This window comes from Thamnophis sirtalis, unplaced genomic scaffold, assembly GCF_051295495.1.
Source record: "Thamnophis sirtalis isolate CommonGarterSnake01/CBP01778 unplaced genomic scaffold, rThaSir2_p1.2 scaffold_4, whole genome shotgun sequence".
NCBI lineage: Eukaryota > Metazoa > Chordata > Lepidosauria > Squamata > Natricidae > Thamnophis > Thamnophis sirtalis.
This window is the reverse complement of record NW_028261384.1, coordinates 111,787,006-111,804,804: the sequence shown is the minus strand read 5'-3', so window position 1 is coordinate 111,804,804 and position 17,799 is coordinate 111,787,006. Positions and strand designations below refer to the sequence as shown.

The 17,799-nt window shown below is 39.3% G+C and overlaps 2 protein-coding genes across 2 annotated transcripts in view; one reads left to right on the top strand and one right to left on the bottom strand.

Moving 5' to 3' along the window:
- Window positions 1-6,098, top strand: part of LOC106550055 (scavenger receptor cysteine-rich domain-containing protein DMBT1) — a 34,155-nt gene extending 28,057 nt beyond the window's left edge. The window contains exons 10-13 of the mRNA XM_014067836.2: window positions 62-391; window positions 2,732-3,055; window positions 3,151-3,279; window positions 4,414-6,098. Of these exons, the coding sequence (XP_013923311.2) occupies window positions 62-391; window positions 2,732-3,055; window positions 3,151-3,279; window positions 4,414-4,577 (947 nt within the window). The 3' untranslated portion in view covers window positions 4,578-6,098. The remainder of the gene's footprint in view (window positions 1-61; window positions 392-2,731; window positions 3,056-3,150; window positions 3,280-4,413) is intronic.
- A 3,746-nt stretch (window positions 6,099-9,844) lies between these two features.
- LOC106550053 (uncharacterized) lies at window positions 9,845-15,152 on the bottom strand. The gene is given in 3 exon segments (XM_014067835.2): window positions 9,845-10,782; window positions 10,785-11,465; window positions 15,027-15,152. Coding segments are annotated over 3 exon segments (1,044 nt in total). The 5' UTR covers window positions 15,100-15,152; the 3' UTR covers window positions 9,845-10,492.
- Between the last annotated feature and the right edge of the window lie 2,647 nt (window positions 15,153-17,799).

Below are 17,799 nucleotides of genomic sequence, written 5' to 3'. Positions count from 1 at the left end.
ATTTGAATGGATTGAAAGCCTTGACATTGTTTAAATTGTATGAAATCTGTTTATTCTGTAGACACTTTTACCCTCAATGTGGCAAAGATAAGACTGGAAGATGGTCCAAATTCTTGTGCAGGCCGGGTTGAAGTCCTTCACCAAGATCAATGGGGAACTGTGTGTGATGATGGATGGGGTCTTCAAGATGTAGCTGTGGTGTGTAAGCAGTTAAAGTGTGGCATTCCTTTGGAATACCACTCTGGGGCACACTTTGGAAGAGGTTCTGGCCCTATTCTCCTGGATGACGTGAACTGTACTGGGACAGAAATGTCAATCAAAGAATGCCGAGGACGTTCCGTAGGAGAGCATGACTGTGATCATTCAGAAGATGCTGGTGCTGTTTGCTCAGGTAACTTGCAGGTGGAGGAAATTGCAAATTAAATACAAATGCTTGTAGTTTAAAGTGTAATTGTGTGTGTGTGTGTGTGTGTGTGTTTGTGTGCGCGCACAACTACAGTTTGGAATAAAGGAGGGCTCAAAATCCTTTAAATGTTCCAGAGTTGTATTTACCCTCAAATGCACAATCGAAAATATGGAGAAAGGAAAGCAATATGGAAGGCAGATGAACTAGAGCCAAAACAACATATATGTTTCCTACAGCTTTTCAGTTTGTTATTCATATATTTCTTCAAAGAAGGCAGTAGTTCTTCTGCATTAATATGTTAATCCTTATGTCCTATTCTAGCTAAACATCCATAATATTTAATAACATATTTTCTAATCCTCCTTTTCAAATCACTGTTTAAAGTTTACATCCAGTTTCCTTATGTTATTCCCATATCTATATATACGTTGTTATTCTTATCCCTCCTTGATTTGACTATATCCTGTATCATAAAATTTCCCCCTAATAATCAAACTTTAATTGTATCTAACAGTTTATTATTATTATTATTATTATTATTATTATTATTATTATTATTATTATTATTATTATTATTATCCTTTATGTATAATCCAAAGGGATTGCTAATCTTCCTTACATGGGTGCCATTCAATATTCATATCCAATTATACTCATCATAACACTACACATTGTATACTTTAGTTACATTATCAGTTATTTATTTAAGTTATATCTATTATCAATAAATTTCACTAAGTTTAACTTGTTTTAAATTATATTCTTCCATCTATCAACCTGTATCTTTCCAATAGCAAAACAGTCTCATATCTTCTGCCATTTGTAGTGCCAGTCCTCTAATCACCTTCTTGGTCAGCTTTGTATAGACTTCTCTTAGCAACTCCTTGCTTATAAGATCTCTCATATAATCTTGATGCCCTCTTTCTGTTTCCTTATTCATCTTATCTTTGATTGTCAGCAGTGTTATCAATGCTTTTGCTAATAGAATTTCTCTCTTTAAATCCATAGATTCTTTAGTTTCTTCTTCTTCTGTATCTTGCCCTCTGGAATAGATTTCCTTTCTATTTAATTCCTCTTTCAGTATTCCATTCTTTCCATTTTCAGAGACAAAGCAATCACCATAAATATCAGCAGGTTTAATTTCTTTCTATTCATTTTCCACTTCAATTTTTTGAGTTTCAACCACCCCGTTTTGCATTTGATAGACATCCTCAATTTCATCATCATATGTTATTGTTATGTGCTCTCAGTATTACAGTTTTTTCTCTATTCTTTCATATGTATTTGATAATTTCTGTATTTCTGAAATTATTTTTTGCAAACTTGAGACTTCTATTTTCTTTTGAAATTGTGCCATTATAACAAACACAGCTGCTCTAGTTTGGAAGATTAATAAAATTAAAGAATGTTGTTTTCACTTTTCTCTGATTAGAAATATACTTCAAAGGGACATCTGTGTGCTTCCCTTCTTATCACTCTCTGTAAAACCTTGAAATGCCAAGTCAAAACAATCCGTAGAGGAAAAAAAAGTGTTCCATTTTCAATACACAAAACTCCAATCAACAAATCCCCCCAGCCTCCGAGCGGCGTTAATGCTGTTGAAAATCTAAGTTCCTTTTGTATCTTTTTTGTATTTCAAGTTAGAAAAAAGAGTCCAATCTTTAAATGAATTAGAAAAACACCCACAGCAATGAAAGAGGAAAACTTTAGTCCATAGGTTACAGAGAACAATAAAAGAAAAAATAGAAGAAGAAAACTTAATCCATCCGTTTCAAAAGGCTTGCATAAATTCCATCCATGAAAATAGCATTTAAAAAGTAAGATAACCACTGTCCAAAATCATTCCAAATTTAATCCTGCTGCTTGATTCTTCTATTCTCCAATTTAGATTAATTTTAAGTTTTTATAGGCAGTCTCTTTTTAAAACAGTAAAAGTTCCTCACCAGCTGGAAACACTTTCTCTTTCCATACCTTCTGTTTTGGAGCCGCCCCGACTTTGTCAGCCTTGGCTGGATTTTTGGTCACTGGCTTGAAGAACTTCTCTTATTTCTTTCAGGGAATTTGCAATATCCCTGAGGTCAGCAAGACTTATGCTTCCTGTTCACTGTCTCTTCAGGACAGTCTAGGTCCAATTGGACCACCCAGCGGCAAAAGTATTGGCTGCAGTCTCAGAGCATTGAGACCGCACATCCATCTCTTTGCGACGTTGGCTCTTCCTTCCAAATATTTCCAAAATCTTAATTGTGGCTAAAATGATCTCAAACTGAACACTGGGACACACCATATCAGTTGAGAAGATCAAGTTAACTCTCTTTTGTTTTCTAGGTCTCCTGGATGTACGATTAGCAAAAGGCCCCAATCCCTGTACTGGACAAGTAGAGTTGAACTATAATCACACCTGGCTCTCTATTGGGGATTCAGGTTGGAGTCTTAATGAAGCCACAGTGATATGTCGACAATTGGGCTGTGGTTCAGCATTGTCTGTGCCCAAAGGCAATGAATATGGCATGAGTAATGGCCCAGCATTTCTGGATAATGTGAAATGTAAAGGAACAGAATCATCCCTTGCTGAGTGCCAAGCTGCAACCACAAGTTCCAAGAAGTGCATCTGTGGCTCCTACGCGGGAGCCGTATGTGAAGGACAGTCAGGTATATATCCTGTCCAAATTGTAGGAATTATGATCAGGAAGGTAACAATAATGCAGCTGTCTTACCCTTGACTTGTCTTCCTCCCCACTTTCCAGGCTCAGGGAGAACTGCTGCAATCATTTTAAGCTTGCTAGCTATTATTTTACTCATCGGGGGTTTATCGTTTTACCTGTGGAAAAAGGGTGTGAAATTATCTGCACTGAATCCTTTCAGCCAGAGACGAGGTAAGAGGTTAACAACAGTTTTTCAACATTTGACCACTTGGCAGGGTACCTCAGATTTTATTTGCTTACGTACACAGGTTCACTATTTGCAGAATAGTTAACAAAGTCTGCTCCTTTAGATGCTATATTAGATATTGACCAGTAGAAGGCACTGTGTAAGGGGGGGGGGGGAATAGAAGTACATATGCATAGTTTCTAATAGCAAACGCCAAATAATAATATGCTACTTCAATTGATTCATTTCCTTTTGATTTGGATAAATTGTTTTAGATCTGAATTGCTAACTGATGAAACATGTGCTAGCATTCTTGTGTTGTTTCTATAATGCTTCAAATAATTATTGGCATAAAAATTCTACATAGCCTTAAATCCAAATTGTAATCTAGATTATTCTTAACTACCACAATAACATATTTTTTTTCTATAAAAATAGTTAATTGGATTGTTACCCACCTACTTTATTTATACACATATAGAATAGTTGAACTTGACATCTGATGATAATATGTGCACATCCTTTAAGTTTTCTTTGAAGCAATATAGAAGCAAGTGGTATTGTCTTCTGACTTTTTTTTAACTTCCCAGTCCAGCCCAAAATTTTAGAATTGCCCCATTCTACTTTGTTTCTGAACTTTACTATGTGATCAAAGGAATTCAAGGGGAAAAGGCTTTGTAAACATAGGTTAGGGTTGCATGTCTTCTGACGTCTTGGATTGCTGACCCATTTGGATCAGCATTCAAAGAGCATCCATCTTTCTCTATGTGACAGACTCCTTTAACATTCACAGTTTCAGAAGATGGCATGGGTTTCTTTTCTCCAGTATGTCTGAACTTGATTCTAGGTCACCATATGATCACACCAGATTTTACAACTTATTTTGCAGTGGCCATAAAACAAGTGCCACAGTTATTAATGTTGTGGTCATTAAGGGAAACCACTGAGTGCTATCGTTTCCCCCCCCCCCCTGAAACTGGAAGTAAACACCAATTTCCAACAGAAACATTGTAAATCATGGCCACATAACCAGGTGATGCTTCAAATGGTCCAGTATTAAAAGGTGTGAAGAAACAAGTAGAAGAAAAGAAGATCCAATCGAAATAGAAGTGGAGTAACATTTTTCTTTGTTCTTGCAGAGCCCTTCATGGAAAACATCAGTGTTGGGTCAAATATGGTCAATGGCCTTCGAGAAATGTATAGTCGGGGAAGAGAACAAATCGCCTCTGAAGGGGACCCTGAAGGTGACACCATCTGCCTTGTGAAGGCCCCATCTGATCCTTCAGCAAGCAGCACTGACTGACAGACTGGGAAGGGACAAAAGTTTAAGTGTTAGAAAAACAGAAGCTACTGTCAGAAATAGGTCCTTCTGTGATCCGCTCACAGGATGTCATAACCATGTCATCAGTTCTCATGTTATTAGCATGAATGTTTAGAGACTTTTGCTGGCATCCCTTGGACTGATCAACTATTCTCACTATCCCAGAAATTGAAGTAATTAGACAAGGATTGAAGACAACATGGATGTACTTAGAGATATCCATGATATTAGTGTTCTTACAAGATGGGACTTTGGCAAATTGTTTTCAAACTCCTTGTTTTCATTATTGTTCATTATAAGTGACAACATTTGATTTAATATCCTCACTAGAACCATCATAGATCACACTTGCTGCATATTAAAAAGTTAGATCCAGGAATTATAATTCCAATCCCTAATAAAATAATAAAAAGCCAATATACAAATAGGTTGAATGGCCTGTCATTGTGAAAAATATAGGACAGTACAGATTTTGTACAAGGTGTAGACAAATCCTATATCACACATTTGAATCAACTTTCCTGCAAATCCATATCAAAATATAAGCAGAGTTGAACTAACTGAGCTATAAAGTTTAGACAATCCCTGAAACATATCAAGATAAACATGTCAACCTGAATTGGGTCCATCTTGGAGTCAGGGGTATGCAAAACTTATTTGTTTCCATCAAAATTTTCTTTATATATTTTTTATGCTGGACAAGGAACGTTTGATGTTTACAACTTTCTTAAAATTCCCCTATTTAGCTTTCATTTGAGTATATTTTTTCTACATTATAAATATCTGAATTCTTTTTTATATCCAACTACTCCAAGTACATCAGCTACCTTAGTGGTAGAATCTAGTTAACCTTATTTGATCTAAAAAATCTAAGGATAATAACAGTTGTATGAAAAACATCCAGGAAATCTCAATGATATAGGATAATCCCTGAAGATATCAATAAGAAACCATCTCAGTATTACTATTTAAAAAAGCCAGCATGGACGTATCCATGTTGTCATCATAAGCCAAGCTCATCTTCAGGGAGATTGTATTTTTGTACCCTCAAAATGAGCATTTTTAAATATATATATTTTCCAAATACCCTCCTTTTTGTGCATTTTTGAGGATAATACAGAGAAAGGCAAATACAGAGAAAGGCAAATACTGGTTCAGGCTGTACCAAAGGCCATTTTCACAAGTAATATCATTTATATCCCTTAAAATCCCCTTAAAATCCGTACAGAATTTCTTTTCCATCCCATGTTTGTCTATCTGAAACTTCACTCCCATTTGTAATTTTGCCTACTTTAACCTTTGGTGTAATGGGGAAAATGGTTTAGTTGCTTATGGTGATATAGATGAATTGAATTTTACATTTAAAGCTAAACTACATAAATATTTGTTATGTAACTTCATTCTGAGCATTTCTATTAGGTGTAATCTGTATAATCAAAAAATTTTCTTGTATAAAAATACACTTTTGGGGAGAAATAATAAACATCAAATCAAAGAAAAGGGGAGAGTTGTCCATCAATAAGTTGTCGATATCCTAGTATTGAAGGAAGGTGTGTGATGAGAAAGATTTCAACCCTCAAGATAAGCATGGGATGCAGGTTTGAAGGTTTATAACTTTTTTCATATATTTTTAAGATGAAAAAAGCTATAATTAAGAATCAATGTAGCTGATGAAATCATTTCAACGATCCAAATATTTGTCTAAAAAAATGGTGTACAGCTGGTGGCCCCTAAAATTTGACTGTGGCCTCTCCAAATATGCAACTGAATTACTCTTTAATGTACTAAAAAGTGCTGATCCAATTCGTAAAAAGTAACCGTTCCTTCCATTCAAGCTAAATTCCCGATTAGTTTTCTAATCTCCATCTTTTTCTCTTAACCCTTTGACTCATCTTTCACCCAAGTCTTTCCAATGAATGTAATATATTCTCGCTGCCTTTAAATAATTAGATATTTGAAGTTTATTGTTGAGGAGATGGGCTTTTTTTCTTTTTCAGAGGAAATAGCCTTTCAGAGACTTGGCAAAAATGGGTTCAAGAAACAAGATTTTAGAACAGAAATCCAAGATATCTGTGGTATAATACTATTATAGTTCTTCCTTGAGTTAGTAAGAGGAAAATGGAGAATGTCTTTTTCTTCAGCAGAATAATTTTCTGCTTTCTGGTTTTAGCATTATTAGCCTGTCTTTGCTGTCTCTACAGTAGCAGGAAATGTATAAAACATAGACAATTTGGCTTTTAGATGTTGAAATTCTTCAAACAATACTGATAGGACATTATTGATTGACCAGCTTTCTCTGCCAGAAGACCATTGTTTACTAAATAAGGCGTCCATGGCCCATTAGATCCAGAGTACAAAGTCTAGGAGAGCAAAGTGGATTGTCATAAACTGGGACACCCCCTTTTCCTCTCTCTGATGCCATTTCTCTCACTTTCAGTTGCCTTCCTCTTTCTGTCTTTTCTCTCCCTGAAATATCTTGTTGTTTTGTTTTTGGCCACTTTGTGAACTGAAAGGCTTTTAAAATTAATCTAAACTGAGGCAAGCATAGCAGAGTGCAAAATTCAAGATGACAACTTTGATAGCACAAAGCCCCACTCCTGATCTCCTTGTATTGACGTGGCTTCTATGTTCATTTAATTTTAAGGGATTGCATTTAAGACACCACAGAAATGTAGATTCAAAACATCCAAAAATATAGGTTTAAAACATTAGAGTTTCATTTGCTTCAAAAATTCCCAAAATGAGTGAGGGTGGGGGTGATGTTATGTTCATTTCAGAGAGTGCATTTCAAAACATTTCAGAGAATACATTTCAAAACACCAAGAAAAAATAAAGTTACCAATTATCTAGGATCAATATAGAAAAGTTCAACAATATGGCTCAATGAAAATCCTTTAGAGCTGTTAATTATTACCTTTATAGCTAGCAAACAAGCTTGCTAAAAAAAAAAGATTAGAGGAATCCATGTAACTTCCTGTAGGGTTTGTGATTCAGTATAATCTGTATCATGTTGGCTTGTTTCCTTTGGCGACCATAATCAAAACAACAGATAAAAGCTTCTGACCCATTGTTGAAAGAAATGTCCTTCTGGGTTCAGCTCCAAGTGGAGGGAAAGACACGGGAGACATGAAGGCAGCTTGGAAAGATAGTTTAATGGTGGACAGGCCACATGGCTTGAGTCCTGAACAGAAAAGGTGATCACATGCTTCAATGTTGGGTAGAGAAGAAGAGAGGAGAAGGGCTGAGATGCTGAAAGTCCCTGGTTTTATGCCCTCTCTGGCCTTTGATCTTGAGCTTGTATTCTGATTGGTTGTCAGACTCCCATGGGGCCATGCAGGGGCAACTCTGTAGGCTGTGCTTTGAATCCAGGTTTGGTTGATTTCTCAGATGCCATGTGGGGAGTGAGTGAAGGCTAGTCATGCCTTAATCCCATCACCCTGGAACTGAAGGGGAGAATTCTTTATTATGTAAAGGAATTGGCTTAATCTTAATGGCCCATTGACAAAGAGGGATGAGCAGGAAGCTGCACGGAGCTATTCTGTCTTTAAAACATGTTTCTTCCTTTTCACATCCAGGGTAATCTGCCTTTTCAATATTTCCTATTTCATTTTTCTGGGAGAGGGCTGGGTAATAACTTCCTACACCATCCTAATGTGGACTGGTTCTAAAATGGCTTAAGAAAATTATGTCTAAAATGAAGTACATCAGAGGCAGCCTAGTCCTCCCACTTCCACATTCTTCACTAGAGTATTCTCCTGATATTCTGTCCTCCAAAATTTATATCTCAGGCATAAGTTAAACCTTCAGTGAAGCTTATTGGTATGTAAAGGCATGGAATTCCTAAAGAAGATATTAATTCTCATTACCATATTCCTTTGTTGCTGCTGAAGTTCTCAGGATTGTGACAAACTGGCATAAATATTACTGTCTGCTGTTCTCTCTTGCCTTCCTTCAGCCTTAGCAGGAAACTCCCTGCCTGGGTCTTTGGGCCAGCTTCCTGAAAGTGGTTTTGGATTTCTTTAGGCTAAGTAGTTAAGAATTCCTATAAGATCTGCTTGTATATCTGCCTCTTAGCTGCTTGATAGCAGAAGTGCCCGGTGTCCTTCCATATTATCAGTTTTCCTTGGACAGCAGGCTTCCCTTAGATTGACCATAATTTCTATCTCTTGCCCACAAGCACTCATAGGCTTCTTTACCTTCTTTGTCATTGTTCTGTTACTTCATTCACTTGTTTGATCAACAGTAGGCATCACTGCTGATGAAGTGATGGGCTCCTCAGAGCATTCCATCTAGACTGTGGATTTTCCGATAACGATAAAAGAGATTGCACTGTGTTGAGAAACTCCTGCTACTTTTTTTCAAGAACTGTAAGCACTGCATATAAGAATTCAAACTCTACAAGATAGTGGATGTAGTGTCACAATCCAAACCTTGTCCATTTTGAACATGTATGTGTTGATGTATTACAAAAGAGACAGGGTTTACATCTGATGCTAATCCTACATCTAGCCAATTTTCACAAACATATTAATACACGTGGAGGAAACCAGTTTCTGCTGTATGACAGTAACACTACCTGTGGAATAAAATAAACGATAAAGCAATTGGCAATTTTGAAGTCTGCAGTGGTAAAAGAATTTATAGACTGTCCTGTTTCCTTCAGTGATGATGATTATTTGGCCCTGTTTGGAAACCAGCTTGGCACAATTTAGAAAAATGCCTTGCCGTTTCCTGACTGGTACAATCTGGGAGTTCCTTCAGTGGGCCATAGCACAGCAGATCAGGATTGTGTGATTAAGAAGTCATTCCAGATACAGTATATTTATTATTTTCAGTTGTAGATACATGAATAGAAGGAAGTCCCAGAACTTGGTGGCCTCAAACAACATATGAGACTCCAAATATCTCAGCTTCAGAAAGGAAAGGAGAAGGAAAATCAGAACATAGAAGAGGAATCCTGTAGAGAATTTTGTACAAACGATATAAATCATAGCATTTAATTTTAAGGGACTAAACTTCAGCTAAATTTCAGCTATCACTAAGACAGACCATAGTTTTGATTTAGTTAACTTCAGCTAACAGTCTGTATCTAATCTGAATACCTTACATATGTTTATGATCCTCCTTCCTTCATCCAAGGAATTGAAGTCTACCCCATTATCATTATAAGTGACGCTGAGAGCTGATTGGTTTGAGGATTTTATTTATTTATTTATTTAAAAATTTCAAACAAAAATGAGAGCAAGAATAAAAATACCATGACAGATATGATAGTCATGTTAGTGCACTTATGCACACCCCCTCTACTAACCACTGAAGTATGATGTAAGATCCATGGAAGTAAATTTGTAACTGAAGCTGTGAAAAATTGTAGCTGAAATAACTGAATCAGGTAGAGCATCCCAAACTTTGACAATCTATTACAGAAATCATATTTTTTACAGTCAAGTTTAGAACGATTTATATTAAGTTTAAAGTGGTTGTTAGTGTGTATTATTGTGATTAAAACAGAAAAAGTCATTTACAGGTAAAACATTACTACGTATAATTTTGTATGCAATACCTAGGCCTGACTGCAAGCTTCGCAGTTCTAAGTTATCAAGGCTAGTAGCATAGTGAGTTCTATTATGTACAGAAGAGTGCAAAACTTCTTGTGAAATACTTCTGAACCCGCTCGATTGTACTGATTGTACTAATCCAAAGCAGAATATTCCAGCTTCTACTGCCATAATATTCCAGGCTAATCCTAAAACTAGGGACAAAGTCCAGCAATGTTCCTTGAAAGATCAGTCACTGGAGGAGGAATAGAAGTTATTGAAGAAACAATACATGAACTCTTCCCATTCTCTATATACTTTCTTCCCTAAGAAGATCATGAGAAAGGGATGGACCTGGAGTCAAAAAGACAAGTTGAAGTGAGCTCCTTCACCTTTGAAGCATTTTACTCCTGTTTCTTCTGGAATGCATGCCTTTTCTTCAGTGTCACAGATTTTCAGTTCATTATTTTTCTGTGACTGTTTGATTTTTCCTGCTGCTGTCTCTTCCATGTGGATTCTTAGGTGTGTTACCAATGCACTCTTCTGACAGAATCTCCTCCCACATTCCAGGCAGCAACATGGGTGCTCCCTGGTATGGATTCTCCAATGTACAAGGAGATCTGAAAACCTAGTGAATCTCCTTTCACACAAGGAAATAGTTTTTCTCTTGTGTGAATTTTCTGGTGCCGGGTGAGGTCCGATGGATAACTGAATCTGTAGCAAAAGGGGTTTTCCCCAAAGTGTGTCCATTGGTGTGAAATCAGATTAGAGCCCTGGATGAATTGTTTCCCACACTCGGCACAGGAAAATGGTTTTTCTCCTGTATGGATCCATTTTTATATTGTGAGTGTAGAAGAAGAAACAAATCTTTTCCCACATTCTAGGCAGATATAAGGTTTTTGGCCCGGGTGGATACGTTCATGTACTTTAAATGCTGACTGATGGCTGAAGTACTGTTGGCAATGAGAACAATGATAAGGCTGTTCTCCAGAGTGGACTCTCTAATGACTGATCAGCGATGGTCTCTGGGCAAATGATGCATCGCATTCAGTGAACGTGTATGATTTTCCCCCTGCATGAATTTTCTGATGTCTAGTCAGGTGGGACAATTGACTAAATCTTATCCCACATTCCATGCAGTGAAAAGCCTTGGCACCTGTGTGAATGTTGTCATGTTTCGCCAAGTCTGATAGCCTCACAAAACATTTCCCGCAGTCAATACAATTGTAGGGTTTCTCCTTTTTGAGAGCCTCTTGCAAAATACCATGTGTCCCCTCGCCTTTGATCTCTTGATTCTGAATGGCTCCTGCTCCTCTGTCGGTGATTCCGGAACCTAGGAGATAGTGCAGAAAGAATTTCAGAGGTTGTTACTTAATGCACTGGTGTGATCAAGATCTTGAAAACCCCAAAAAGATATCCCAGTTTGTTAAAAGTTGTTTTCTACTAACAACAGCTTTAGATATTTTACTTCTATGTAATATGGGAACTTACTGTTTATTCTAAACAAGTTGCTTAGAAGATTCCAGAGATAAGCCAGACTACATGTTGTACAGCAGAGAATGGTAACTATAAAACTTGGTATTTTGGGGTAATGAAGGATCAGAGGCTGCAACTGGCAGGACAACAGGTAGAATTGAAAGGTTTGCCTCCTTTTTATACATGGATGGCTGTCAGCATCTAGCTAACCTTAGTTGATCTTACAGTGGAACGGAATGCATTATAAGTAGACCTTGACTTACAACCATTCATTTAGTGACCAAAGTTACAATGGCATTGAAAAAAAATGACTTATGGATTTTTTTTTACACTCACAACCATTGTAACAGTCTCACAGTCACATGATCAAAATTTGGATCCTTGGCAACTGGATGTATTTATGGTCATAGGGTCACATAATCATGAAATCATCTTTTGCAACCTTTTGACAAGCAAAGCCAATGGGGAAGACCGATTCACTTAACAATTGTGTTACTAACTTAACAACTGCAGTGAATCAGATAACAACTGTGGCAAGAAAGGCCCTTAAATGGGGTGAAACTAACTTAACAACTGTCTTGTCTATCAATGGATATGTTGGGTTCTACTTTAGTCATAAATGGAGGATTACCTATATTATTTGGATGTAAAATCAAGAAATCATCACCACCATAGGCTAGATGTAAAAACAAGCTTTGTTAAAAGGCAATGCCAACCTCTTCTGCATCATTTCAAAGAATACACAACTAAATGCATGGTGTCACTAGGTATCAAATTTGATTCAACTATAACCTTACCTTATATGATGCTTATAACACAGGCTGGGATTTTAATTTAGTTTTCCTATTTCGGACTTACTTGGGTATGTTTTTGTTCCAGAGAGAAAGCAAAAGTCAGCAGTATATGGTGCCAGGAGTTACCAAAAAAGATTTCAGAAGTTGCAATTTCTAACTTTCCTATAGAAATCCTCTTCTTTTGAAATACAGCTAGGAATTTGCAAAATGTAATTTCAAAATGTTTTGAGAATGAACTTTTATAGAAAGGCCCATCCAAAGTATGAAAGGGACACCTCACAAGTGAAGATGGACTGACTTCCAGCATTTTCATACTCCAGTGATGGTGAACCTTTTCAGCACTTCCGGTGCCCAAACGAGAACGTGCATGCATGCATGTGCATGTCCATATGCCAAAACACCAGAAATCTGAAGAACAGCTGGCTGGTGTGAAATCTGAAGAACAGCTGGAGCACATGTGCATGCCAGCCAGCTGCTCTTCATGCATACCAGAGCACCGGAAGCCTTAAGACCAGCTGGCTGGTGTGTGAATGCCTGGTTTTTTGGGGCATGTTTTCAGGCTATTTTTGGCCTGAAAAAATGGCTCCAAAACAGCCAAAAAATGTTCGACAAATGGCCCAAAGACGGTTGAAAAAATAGCCCAGAAAAGCCCAGAAAATGGCCTGTTTTGGGGGCATTTTCCAGGCCATTTTTAGACCATTTTCTGGTGCTCCAGCATCGTGAAGACCAGCTAGCTGGTGCGCATGTGCATTCTGGAAATCAGAAGAGCAGCTGGCAACAGCGCATGTGCCCATAGAGAAGGCTCTGTGTGCCACCTCTGGCACATGTGCCATAGGTTCACCACAGTGGTGGGTTTAAAAAAAAATTAGAACCTATTCTGTAGGTGTGGCCTGTTTTCTGGGAGTGGCTTGTGACCAGATGGGAGTGGCTTGGTGGTCATATGACCGGGTGGGCATGGCCAAGTTGGAAAATGTGGTGAAACTCACTTAACAATGCTCTTGCTTAGCAAACAAAATTTTGGCCTCAATTGTGATCATAAGTTCACTCTCTCTCTCTCTCTCTCTCTCTCTCTCGCTCCCTCGCTCCCTCCCTCCCTTATTTCTCTCGCCCCCACTTACTTTCTTTCTTTCCCTTCCTTCTTTCCTTCTTTCCTTCTTTTCTCTCTCTCTCTAACTTTCTTTCTCTTTCTCATTCTTTCTTTCTGTCTCTCTCTCCCTCTCTCTCTCTCTCTCTCTCACACACACACACACAAACACACACACACACAATTTCTCTCATGTCTGCCACTGACATCTCTCAAAGAGAAAGAAGGACTCCTGCCTTGGAAAGGGGTTGGACTAGATTACTTCCATGTTCCCTTGTATTCTTTTATATTCTCTGTCCCATTTAGTCACAAACAGCCCCATTCACTTTAAAGTTGGTCGCAAACTCCACTCACCCTATGCGCGCCCTGGTCCCATCCAAGGAAGTGAGCTGTGGAGCAGGGGAAAGGGGGGTGAGTCTGTGGCTCCATGTTTTTTGATCTTCTTCCCTGTCTTGGTTCTGCGGGCAGGAGGTGCTGCTGCTGAGGAAGTGCAGCAGTGGTGGCGGGGGAGTCGGGGCACTGCCCACTACCCACAGCGAGCCCAGGAGCAGTAGCCACTGCCAGCTGCTTCATGCCGCCATCACTCACTCCCCTTCTGGCTGTCGGCTGGGCATACAGAGGGGGCGTGGTGACAGCGAGGGCAGCCAAGAGGGGACAGGGCTTTGGGGGGCAAAGAAGAGCCAAACTGAGGGGAAAAAAAGCTCTGCCAGTCGGGGTGCGGGTGAGTCGCTCCATGGCAGGAGCCTTTAATTATTTTTTTCTCTTCCTCTCACAAGAGTCGCAACAGTGGCAGAGACAGGAGGAGCAACAGCTTGTCATGCGCTCTCAATCTGGCCTGCCTGAGGAACAGGAGGGGAGTTTGGCTGTTTAAAAAGCCTGGCGTGGAACTTTCCTGTTCCTTCTTTTGCTGTTTGAACATGCCACGCGGGGTGCGCTGCCTTGTCTTTCACAGCCGCCTCGTTTCCAATTGGGGGGGATCCATGAAGAGGGACAGAAAAGATGGATTTCTTCCCCCCAAATGGAAATGAGGCAGTTGTCAAAGCAAGAGAGTGCCCCCCCCCAATGTGGCTTGTTCAAAAAAAAAAGAGGAATTAACAGGAGGGGGATTCGTTGGACAAGCCAACGGGCACGCGCTGCTCTCTCCTCTGACAGCTACCTCATTTCTAATGAAGGGGGTGGGGAATCCATGCAATTTCCTACCTCTGCATGGATTCCCCGCTCTCCCTCTGCGTGCCCAACAGCCAAAACCTCCCAGAAGGCTTCTGCTGGTGGGTGAGCAGGGGGGAGGAGAGGAGCAGGCTAGGGCAGAGAGTGTTCTGGTATCGGGCCCTGGAAGCCCCGGTACAGGAAGGCATGCTAAATTATTTCAACCGGTACATGTGTACTGGCAGAACCGGCTGAAACTCACCTCTGGTTCACCATCATGGTCATAGTCCTTTTCAGAATATTGTGATGTAGAATGAAACACAGGCCTGATCATATGACCTTACACTGAGCTGAATAGAGAAAGACTATCACCACTTGCAAATTAAAGGCTTACCTAACAAGCTTGCTTTCCCATTATCATGTTTCTTGACTTCCTTGGCAAGAAGCCTTTGTCTGGCATCTGACATGGCCTGCTTGCCTTTGGAGAGATTTACAGCTGCCTCTTGAAATGAGTCAGACTCCTGAAATGACACTGTAAGTTAATATCCAAGCCCCTTTTTCCAAAAACAATTTTTAGCAAAATGATATCATGTCAACAGATAAAGCCAATAGAAATGAAACCAGCTGCAGATAAGAAGTCATGCATTAAAACATTAGCTATTATACAGAACACTGTTTAGGTGTTTATGAACATTTTGTATATGGGCAGAAATGAAGGAACCAACACCTGCAAACTCATTGGCATTAATCTTAAGTTTTACATAATTGGCCAAAGCATAAAGGTTCCCCCTGCTTTTTTGGAAGGGAGGAAGGCAACTGTAGGTCACAAGACAAAGGAAAATAACACAACGATTTCCGAAAAGTTAGGATTTTACTCCCTTTCCTACTTTTTAAGGCTATGTATACATAAAAAATAGGGCTGTGAAAGTTGGACTATAAGAAAGGCTGAGCACCAAAGAATTGAGACTTCTGAACTATGGTGCTGAAGAAGATTCCTGAGAGTCTAGTGGACTGCAAGGCAATCAAACTGATCAGTCCTAGAAGAGATCAACCCTGACTACTCTTTAGAAAGCCAGATCCTGAAGATGAAACTCAAATAGTTTGGCCACCTAAGGAGAAAGAAGGACTCACTGGATAAGAACCTAATACTGGGAAAGATTGAGGGTGAAAGAAGAAGGGGGCGACAGAGAATGAGGTGACTGGATGGAGTCACCAAAGTAGTAGGAGTGAGTTTAAATGGACTCCAGAGGATGGTAGAGGACAGAAGGGCCTGGAGGAACGTTATCCATGGAGTCACAGTGGGTTGGACATGACTTCGCAGCTAACAACAACAATGCATAAAATAATATCCATCCCAATGGCAATTATTGTACTACAATCCTATGGGGTCTTAGCCCCATTTTTTTAAGCTTCCCCCCATCTTAAAAAAAAATCATCTGGAAATTTTGCTGCTATCATGGCATCAGATGCCACTGTTTGTGCCTGCAAGTTGCCCAACCTGATGTCCAAAAATCCTTCTTGATTAGACTGCAAAGCTAAGCCAAAAGCTTCAAACTTCTGGATCCATTTGCTTTTTTTCATCTGGATATTTGGAATTTTGAAAATACATAACAGGCATTCTGAGGCATCATAGTATGCATGGCTAATTATAATAGAAGTACAGGGCGGGGCATAACCTTTTCCTAGGGGGTCACAGCAACACTTGTAATAACAACACAAATAATTCATACACCATTCGAAAGCCCATCAAAAACTGAGTTTATTGACACGATTTAATAGTCAGTATGACCACCATTAGCCCTTCGAACAGCATTCAAACGAGGTGGATAAGAACACAACAAATCTTCAAACAGTTCCGTTCGATTTTCCAGATTTTTCAACACAGTTTCCAAATTCATTCTCAAAGTTTCAACCGAATATCGATTTTGACCTTGCTCCTGAATCATCAGAGCTTCCACTTCATCCTTAATTATGGCCCCAATGTTCTCTGCCGGATTGAGATCTGGCGAATTTCCCGGCCAGACGTCATTGCCCCAAAATTCGACATTGTTTTCCTTTAACAATTGCTGAGTCGCATTTGCACGCATGCAAGGAGCTTTGTCATGAAGAAAGACAGCCTCACCAACCACCAAGACATTGTCTGGATCACTGAGAAATGGAATGACATTCTCCAATAAAATTTTCTCACGGAAATAACTGCCATCCCAGGATTCCCCTTTATCCTTCAAAACCCAATGCAGTTTCTTGGCTGTGAAAATGACGAAAATCCCGATGCAAGTCGGATTGCGAACGATTTGTCGATATCGTTCATGTTTGGCGATGTCGTCGACGTCTTTAGCCCAAATTCGATCGTTCTGGAAATTCGGTTTTCGAATGGCATAAACGAAGAATTCGTCAGATGGCGCCAAATGAAGAAAATCTTCCTCGGTCCATTCAGACAACCAATCGCACAACCAAAGCCGATCTTGAACGTGTGTTTGAGTTTTCAATGGTTTGCAAATGACGTGGAATGGCTTCAAACCTTCTCGTTCTCGATATCGGCCGATTGTCCTTTGATCAACTCGTTTTCCACGAATTTGAAGGATTTCTTGGGCCACTTTTCGGTTTCCTTTTCGTTGTTTGCGACTGCCAGTTGCAATGATGGCTTTGCTTTCTTGGGACAGTTGCAGAGGACGCCCTTCTCCAAATTTTGTGAAACATTCTTGGGCTGTTTTGTTCCAATTATCAGTAACCCAATCCGGATGACGTTTCAATTTGTTTGCAATCCATTTTCGATTGATAAACGTCGCTCCAGCATCGCGAGCCTCTCGAAAGGCAATGCATTTTATTCTGTCAATGATCCTTTGTTCTTCCGAATCGAATTTTCCAGCCATTCTTAAAGCAAATTTAACATTTAATAGCTCATTCAATTCAGTTTTTTATGGGCTTTAAAATGAGGTGTCGCGGAAGTTGTAAACTGCTGTCGATCTTGCTGTGACCCCCTAGGAAAAGGTTATGCCCCGCCCTGTAGTATGAAAGGACTGCTTCTCGTTAAAATATATAAATCTTCTGGTAGGGCAGAGTGTACAAAGAGGCAAGAAAAGTGTTGTTGGGCACACTAACAATATGGGCACCAACTCAAGTGGCCACACTTGAAACCAAATAAGGAGACCTACCTATTTTGGGGG